The 9227-nt window shown below is 37.3% G+C and overlaps 2 protein-coding genes across 3 annotated transcripts; one reads left to right on the forward strand and one right to left on the reverse strand.

Moving 5' to 3' along the window:
* Positions 1–842: 842 nt before the first annotated feature.
* Positions 843–4848, reverse strand: LOC106395054 (probable fatty acyl-CoA reductase 5). 2 transcript variants are annotated; one of them, XM_013835586.3, is made up of 10 exons: positions 4523–4848; positions 4034–4137; positions 3694–3899; positions 3523–3623; positions 3218–3413; positions 2969–3130; positions 1931–2012; positions 1533–1802; positions 1290–1417; positions 843–1207 (listed from the first exon to the last, which is right to left on the reverse strand). In XM_013835586.3, the coding sequence occupies exons 1-10, from the start codon at positions 4599–4601 to the stop codon at positions 1042–1044; spliced, it is 1494 nt and encodes a 497-aa protein (XP_013691040.2). In that variant the 5' UTR covers positions 4602–4848; the 3' UTR covers positions 843–1041. The 2 variants fall into 2 exon arrangements, with proteins under 2 accessions (XP_013691040.2, XP_048608922.1); XM_048752965.1 differs by lacking the exons at positions 4034–4137; positions 4523–4848 and having other exon boundaries at positions 3806–3888.
* An 853-nt stretch (positions 4849–5701) lies between these two features.
* On the forward strand, positions 5702–9014 carry LOC106393365. Its single transcript, XM_048749725.1, has 9 exons — positions 5702–5910; positions 6001–6185; positions 6274–6422; positions 6485–6541; positions 6650–6710; positions 6762–7289; positions 7420–7871; positions 7943–8227; positions 8592–9014. Exons 1-9 carry the CDS (start codon positions 5702–5704, stop codon positions 9012–9014), a joined length of 2349 nt encoding a protein of 782 aa, XP_048605682.1.
* The last annotated feature ends 213 nt before the right edge of the window (positions 9015–9227 follow it).

Raw genomic sequence — 9227 nt, forward strand, 5'->3', positions numbered from 1 at the left:
GAACGATACTAAGCTCCTGAAGACATGATTTTCACGGAATTGTTATGACTAAAGAGAATGAAGAGAGAATGAAGTGTGAATGAGTTGAATGAGGAGGGGTTGCATTTATAGGAAATTGCTTACGGCCATCCGACGACTTTCCGATGAAATTCCGACGGATGTAAAGCAGTCCGTCGGAATACCCTCGGTATTTTCCAATCTCAAACGGCTATACAACGGTCATATATATTTGTCGGCAACGGTCACATGGTTCATCGGAAATTCGTCGGAAAATTCCGACGGAATACCGACGACGGTAACGGTTATATCTGTTAATCGGAATGTCGTCGGAAGTTCGTCGGTATATTCCGACGAATTTCCGACGACTACAACGGTTACATGTTTTATCGGAATGTCGTCGAAAAGTCGTCGGAAAATTCCGACGAGCCATGTTTCGTCGGAATTCCGTCGGAAATGGCCGACGGAATTTCGACGACTTCAAATTTTTGGTTTTCGTCAGAAATTTGTCGGAAATCCGTCACAAACGTCCAACGACATTGAAGTCCGTCGGAACCTCTGTCGGAATTCAGCGTGTTTTCTTGTAGTGCATTAACTTTTAATTATGTAGTTATTTTACTTTAAAATACTAATATATTTATTTAGAAAATAGTTGATAAAGAAACCTATTACTAATGATGCTCAGGTAGCATGCTAGAGAAACTTTAAATTTTTAGATTATGATTAAAATCATGGAAGGTATTTTTTAAAGAAAACTAACATTTAGTCAAAACAACAAACAATAAAATTATAACACAATAATAATATATACCTAACTGATAATATCATATTTGTACAGAAAATGATAATATCATACTTTTTGGAATTACGAGAGCAGTATTGTCAAATAAGTAGCACACTAATTCCATTACAAGAAAAACAGAAGATAAATCTTAATTCAAAAGAATTACGTTTGTGTTACAAATAAATTATACTTTTCCATCATGAGTTGCTGTTTTATTGGTGATTCATGCAGAGTTCATCAATAAACTGCGTTTGTTGTTTTTATTTCTTAAGTACGTGTGTGATGAGGCCAGGAATATGTACACTTGTGAGGTAGTCTCCCCAATTAATGCCTTTTGGGTCAAAATCAAACATCGATCCCTTTGAAGTTTTTGTCTCATCTTCTTTTTGATTGGCGCATAAGCTCTTAGTATTCCTATCGTCGAATCTGAAAAATGTATTGTGCAATAAATTTAAAATAGAACATTTCAAAATAGTGATAAACGTTACAACACACAATTCGTACGTACATGCCCTTGAAGAGTACGTAAGGCTCGTAAAGCTCTACCAATCTCATCACCATATTGATTTTGTGGTTCTTGTCTCCGTATTTATCTCCGCTTCTCCAAGGATATATTATGTCAATTAATTTCAACAACTGATTTTGAAAGAAAAGACAGAAAGATTAACTATACATCAAAACTATGAAGAAAACAATGTCTTTATAAAATCTAGTCATATCTCGAAACATTAACACCATAAGATATTAGTACCTGTAAAGGTAGTTTGAAACGTAGGGTCATGTACAGGCTGAACAAAGCCATGGTTGATATAAGCCTCACTTTTGAGACGGCAATGAGCGAGCCATTGCGACTACGCAAAGGGCTTTTAGTAAAGTAACGAACGGAAATCTCATGAATTTCTCCAAATGTCACTGGGTTTTGGTGCGATGAACCAACATGGTACACCATGTGAACCCCTGAACCTCCAGCATGTGTAGCTGTAGCCGTGATCATCGCGTTTGCCACCATATCCACTGGTATCTGTCGACAACGTTTTCCATATTACATCACATTTACATCAAAATCTGGAGCTATTTTGATCTCATTTTTAAAAATATAAAAATTTGAATAGATAAATATTTAGGGACATTTCTAGTTAGTGACCTTACCATATCGCAGACTGAGTTCACATCGACAAGAAAACACTTGAGCACTCCCTTTCCGTATGCAACAATCACGCTGTCTACAGTTCTACATTCAAATACTATTTAATAATGTGAATAATTGTAATACATAAAGATACAAAAATTCTAAACACAGATTGGTAGGCCTGAAGGTCGGGTTTGGGTAGATAGATTCTCATTGGGTCCGGGCCTTTCGGGTGGATGAATTTTTGATCCATATAAGTAGGTCAGTCTTGCCTGGATCGGTTCTTATCCAAATGTTTGATACCAATAAAAATCCAAAATCTTCTCAAATTTCATTCGATTTCAGTTTTTTTTTCTTTTCATCTAAATCTCGAAACTATACCCAACACAATTAATCAAATTAACCGGAAATTCGATAATATGCTCTTTATTCCACGAATCTACAAAAAAAAATATTCCATCTATTTCTATATAATCCATATTTTAGAAAAAAAAATTGTTTATAAAAAAAATACATATTTCACATTTTCAATGCATATAATAATGGTAAACTATAAACTTCGAAGATATCAATTGCATTTACTGAATTTTGATTGGATAGAAAGTATGAGAAATAGCTAATCACAAAATATAATCATTTAATGACATTTTTCTTTAATTTGTGTGAAAATTCTAAAACATACAGGAGTATAATTTTAGATCCTGAAATAATTACAAATGCAATTTTAACCCCTGAAGTAATCCCACCTTTACTATATCCAAGTTTCATAGTGCCTATAAATATTACAAAACTGAAATTTTCAAATAAAATTTCACTACAACTGTAGTTACAGTCTTATGCTTTATAAATTTCAGGTTGGGTGTAGATCAATTCTTATCGATCCAAATTTTTTGGGTTGAAAGTTTTGTACCCATATATGTATCTATATAGTTTTGCTTTGATTTTTCGGGTCGGTTCGGATTTTTGGGTCTGGTTAAAAAGGTCTGTTATGGACCAACGGCATGTTGGTTTTATCTTCTAGAATCAAAATTCAGATTCCCAATGGATAATAAAGCTACCTTAACCCTTCGATCCAACCAGGAAATGGTTCAGAAAGAGTGCTGGTGATCATCGTGGGACGGATGATGACAAGAGGAAGACTTTCTCTATGGTTACCAATAAGCATCTCTCCCATTGATTTGGTGAAAACATATGTGTTTGGCCATCCATGGAGCTTTGCCCTAATAATCAACATACTTACGAAATTATATCTCATCGATCAAATCTGATAAGTACAAAGGACTTTTTTAATCATCAACAACACTCACCTTTCCATTCCGAGTTCCTTCATGGAGAGAGTAATGTCTTCATCTGAACAATCTTGGTCATGGAGCTCTTTTAATCTTTTCTTCATCAAATCCATTTCAAAGTTTATATCCAATTGATGACCAGCTTCGTTACGAATCTCTTCCATTGCGAATGGTTTTTCACGTAGGAGACCAGACTTTTCTCCACAAACATAAGCTAAAGAAACATACACGACTATAAGTTTCAGAAAACATATCACAGAAATAAACATTGAAATAATTTCCTTAAAGGAAACTAGATGAATAAACGTACGTAAAACACTCACCCGTTGAGACATGGAGAAGCAATTGTGCTTTAACACATTTTTTGGCGAAGTTAAGGACATTGAGAGCTCCAAATGTGTTGATTTCAAGCCCAACGTCATATCTTTTTCATATGCAACATTAATGACACAATTTTAGTCTGATTTAAAAAGCAAATGTCTTGTAGCTAGTACCTTTCGTCAAAGTTTGTTGTGGCTGCGACATTTACAACAATATCAATTTCTTTTTGCATACGTTCTCTGAGATTAGAGTCTTTCACGCCAAAACAATCGGTCGAAATATCACCTGCTACCGGGACAACTTTTTCAGACAACAATGTATTCAAATTCTCTTCGCCAATATTCTCTCTCAACACCTTGAAAAGATCTTTCTCAAACACCTGTTATGTATGTATATATCATGAAACAAATCAGACTAATAAACATCAAGAAATGAACCCACTCCTTTCATATACGAATATTTGTTCGTTCACATATATATTATGTAGTGAGTTAGGTTTTCTTAATATATCACCTCTGCTCGTAAGCGTTTCATCGCAGCTTCACTGTCGGATGCCCTCACCACAAGGTACAGCTTTTTCACATTTGGTTGTACTCTCAGAATTTTCTCGACAAAAACTAATAAAAGTTAATGATAATTATGTGTCAGGTGATAATAGTGAGCTACTCCATAAAATTTACACCAAAAGAGAAAAAAATAGTGAGTTACTCCATTTCATGTATGAATACTACCTGAAATGGTTATATATAAACTAAATGCACATTAAATATACGGATAGTATGATACTTCTACTAAGTGTGTTATATATATATATAGTAAAGATTTTTTTTCAAAGAAAAACGATTAAAAGTTAATCGAGATTTTGAAGGAAATTAATATGTGCCAATCCTGATTTTATTTTTTCTCCAAACTTCAAGCAAATTCATTAGTCAGTCTTAACGTATCTTAGACGAAGTTGATTAGAATTAACCATAAGCAAACAGAAAAATTAAAGAAACATACCTTTGGCAAGGAAACCGGTAGCGCCGGTGACAAGAATAGTCTTGTTTTGGAGAAATTGAACACAGTTAAATTCCATCATTTGGGAGAGTAAGAAGAAATGACAAATAAGTCTGTGACAGAAATCTTTTGGAGAGCAATATTATTTATAGCAGTACGTGATAAGAAAGACAATAACGCCCTCCACTTATCATTGCTTTTCTAAAATTTAAAAACTATTTAAGATGTAGAAATAAGAAAACCACAAATTGTCCAAAGTCCTTTAACCTTATTAAAACATAGTATACAATATACTCCCTATACTTACGATATTTGGCCAAATTTTGCTAAAGTGTAGGGTGAGGTCTCGTTTTGTTCTAAAATGCATTACTAGTTCAAACAATTCTAATGCAAAAAAAAAAAAGAGAAAATTACTAGAATGTATAAGAAAAGTTGATTTATTACTAGAGTATCATACATCTTTTAAAAATTAATAGAATGTTTGGATACCCCTAGTAAATGACAATAAAGACATTTGGTTAGTTTTTTTTTTAATTGAAATTATTTTTAAACATTAAATCCACATCACTAATTAAATATACACATCATCATAATAGAAACCAAACCGTCTCTTCTTCATCATAACTACATAGAAGTAAAAAAAAAAAAACTAACTAAAAACATTGTCTTTGTCATCTCGAAGAAGGAACCGCGAGGATACTCCCACTCTCCGTCATCGACATTGTCTGTGTTTACTTCCTCTTCCCCGAACTAACTCTCTGTCGTGATACTCTGTTTTCTCCGTTATCGTCGTGCCCGAAATCGTCGTCTTCAATCGTTTGTACGATATCGTCTTCGCCGCCGTGTTCGCCGCATTCTTATCTACGAGTTCGTCTTTTCGGGTAGGATATCGCGACGTTATATATTATATTTTGTTGCGACTGAGATAGGGTTATGTTGTTGTTGTGATATGGTTTTGTTGAGGGTTTTGTTGCGTCTGAGTTAGGGTTTTGTTGCGACTGAGTTATCGCTGTGTCGTGACTAAGTTAATGTTATGTTGTGGCTGAGTTACTTTTATGTTGTGGCTGAGTTACTGTTATGTTGTGACTCAATTATTTAAGCATTTTGTGGCTGAGTTATTGTTATAGTACATATGTGTTATTGTTATCTTGTGGCTGATTTATTGTTGGGTTATATGATCAGATGGATGTTGCTGAAGTTAAATCATGGGATTACCCTCCAAGACTTTACCCTGAAGGATCTTCTAACCTGGAAAAAAAAGATATTAATCACAATTTCCGTCTAGGAAATTTCCCCCACATTAGAGAAACAATTGGACTTCATGTATGGGAAGAAATGGTGAACTCTCCCATTGGAATAGTTGCTAGGCTAGCTGGATGCGAAAGCGTATGGTCTGGTAGGACCGTACACTATCTACTATGTAGACAGCTGCGAGTACATAAGAGGTAAATATGGTGTCTCGTGGTTGATGAGGCTATCAGGTTTAGCTTGCTCGAGTTTGGTGAGATCACTGGGTTAAACACAGGTCCATTGCCAACAGAAAGGTTTGAACCTGATCAATACAAAGAGTTTTGGGAGGAGTTGAAGGTGCCGCTTGGGATGGGACCCAAGTTAGATGAACTGAAGGAAGCATTAGCGTTCTGTCCGCTTTGGAGTTTTGAAAAGCGTAAGTGGTTAGGGCTGCTACTTCTTCAAGTCATGGGAGTCTATTGTTTGCATCACCATTCAAGGATACCTTTTGAAAGTGCAATAAGGGTATTCGACGATGAAGCCATGGGGTCGGACTGCATACGAAGTTCTCATTGACTCTATTAAAACGTTGGCTCCAGAAGGAGGGTCATACACAATAAGCGGCATGACCGTCGCGTTATTGATTTGGGCGTATGAATCGTCGTCTGCTTCGGTGAGAATTTTGGGAGGGTGGTGAATAATGAAGACGTTTCGCTTTTGCGATGGGGTGGAAAGCGTACACGTGCAAGTTTTGATAACTTGTTGGCTGCCGAAATCAAAGAGCATGGCGAGGTAAGGTTTAACGCTGAGTTTTTAGTTTTTTGATGGCTGATTTATTATATTTGATGGCTGATTCATTATTTTGATGGATGAGTTATGTGTTATAACCTGGTGTTGCAGGTGCGTGTGAGGAGAATTGTTTTGAAGGACTCAATTGAAGAGATGTATCCTAAATGGCCGGGTGAACCTGACGACCCATAACTCGTTAGCTTGATAACAGACATACATGCAGGTAGATTTGTGAAAAGTTTTTGGGAAGTGCATGGGAATACACAGGGTAATGCGCAGGGGAAGGGGAATGAGAAGAAGAAGAAAATGAAGGGTGGAGTTTCGTCAGAAGCTGAGCCACCCACTAAGAAGCAGAAGAAAGTTAAGACACAGAATGAGTCTGAAGTTGCTGCAGCGGGAAAGGGTTTTAGCGAGAAGGAAGGTAGCAAAGATTTGGAGTTGGAGAACAAAGCGACTCTGAGGACCATTGTGAGTACTCTGGATAATATTTCCAGGAAATTTGAGCAGTTTGACTCACAGTTGGAAGCTTACGAGTTAGACCGGAACATACCATTGATGGACCAAAAGACCATTGATGACAGCGTGAAAGCTTTACTGGAGGAGCGTCTGAAAGTGTTGGGAGTTGGGAAAATTCCCGAAAACAATGATAACCCCTCTCCACCATCAGCAGATAAATCTTTAACGTTGGCATCACCGCGTGTTCAAACGCAGCAGAATTCTGTCAATAGTCCAGCGTTAGCTGCGACTCCTGGTAAGGTTTTTGGACCGAAAAAGAATTTGGCAAAGGTGCTTGATAAGGAATAAAAGGACTTTGGCTGAGGAGTTTGGTAGTGTCGCTAAAGCTACTGATCTTGATAGTCAACATGTTGATTTCGTATTAGTTTCTCCTTCAAAGGCTACTAAGGATGATAAGGATGCTAAGGTTCCAGCCTATGGACGCGGCTGCAGGGGCAAACATATTGTTAAGGGTGAGGAAGCCGATGAGAAGAAAAAAGCAGCGCAGGCAGATGCTTCGTTTAAGAGGAAGGAGAAGGCTGAGGCTAAGAAAAAAGCGACTGAGGCTAAGAAAAAAGCGACTGAAGCTAAGAAAAAAGAGGCTAAGGCTAAGAAAAAAGAGGTTGAAGATAAGAAAAAAGAGGCTGAGGGTAAGAAGAAACAAAAGGCTGTGGGTAAGAAAAAAGAGGATGTGCTAAAGAAGCGAAAACAGGCTGAGTCAAAGAACAAAGAGGTGACTCCATATGGAGAGGACAGTGTATTTGCTGATGTGACTAACGAAGTTGTTGGAGGAGAGAACGAATTCGCGCCGGAGTCTGACGTCGAGGGATCTAAACTGGTTAGATCTGCCATAATTAAGGAATATCGGGAGAAAAGTGTTCAGTTAACTCCAAAAGGGTTTTTTCAAAGGCGGCAGTTTCTTCACCAGCAGTTTTTCCGTATGTAGGAGAGAATGGAACGGCGTGCGTGAGGAAAACTGTTACTCCTTCATCAGTAATATATGACCCTCTAGCACCTGTTGATCCGGTGCTACTCGAAAAACTGATGCAACACATTAAGGAAATTCCACCCAAACCACCAGCACCAGCAGATAAACCAGCAGTTCTCTCCGCTGATCATGAGGGTGATTTCTACAGCATACTCATCCATGAAAGACCGTGGCCGGAAAAGGAATATGGAGGGGTGTTTGATAATGTAAGTCTTTAGTGCGGCTGAGTTATATATTAATTTTATTATATTGCGGCTGAGTTATATATTTGATTACGGCTGACTTACATATTCTTTTAGTACGGCTGAGTTATATATTATATTACGGCTGACTTACATATTCTTTTATTATATCACGACTGACTTGTTAATATTATTTGTATAGCTTGTCGTTGCGTATTTGACCGTCCTCATTAAAAGGTCCGTGCGAAATCCCACTCCATTCTGGTCCAAGCGGATTGCCTTGTTGACCTTTGGTGGCAAAGTTTTTTGATTCACGATTTCACTCAGTTCAAGATAAAACCTAGTATGTTCAATTTCAAAGTCAATGGTTTTGAAAAATATGGTAAAGGGTAAGCTTCCCGATCACTGTCCAACAAACTTGAAGTGGTATGAAGATGTGGATCACTTGTACGGATGTCTTCAAACCGGCGGAAATCACTGGGTTGCGTATCATGTGGATCTGAAGAAGGAGAAGATTGATTGCTACGATCCAATCTTTGGAGAGGTAACACACGGAAGTGAGCAGAGAATTCTAAATTCATTTAAACCGCTGATGCACATGATTCCGTATATGTTGAGTGAGCATATTCCTGCAAATATCCGAGCCCCTAGTAAGAAGAAGTTCTCATTCAGAAGGAGGAGCAAAAGATGCACTCCACAAAACACCCAGATTGGCGATTGCGGGGTGTATTCGTTGAAGTTTGTGGAGTGTCTAGCGCTTGGTGTAACGTTTGATGGGATAAACGATAAAATATTCAAGGTTTACGGATGAAGATGGCAGCAGAGATCCTCGATGAGGAAGGAAATTATGTGATGAGCAGTTGGCTGCCTAATTGAACATGTGTTTGTTAGTTTGTACTTGACTTATGCTGTTGTTTTGTACTCGACTAATGTTATTTTGTACTTTATTAAGTATTTGACTCAGTCTTATCGTTTTTATAACCAAGTCGTGTCGTAAATGTGTAACTCAGCCTTACCCCAAACA

The sequence above is a fragment of the Brassica napus genome, chromosome C3 (assembly GCF_020379485.1).
Source record: "Brassica napus cultivar Da-Ae chromosome C3, Da-Ae, whole genome shotgun sequence".
Taxonomy (NCBI): domain Eukaryota; kingdom Viridiplantae; phylum Streptophyta; class Magnoliopsida; order Brassicales; family Brassicaceae; genus Brassica; species Brassica napus.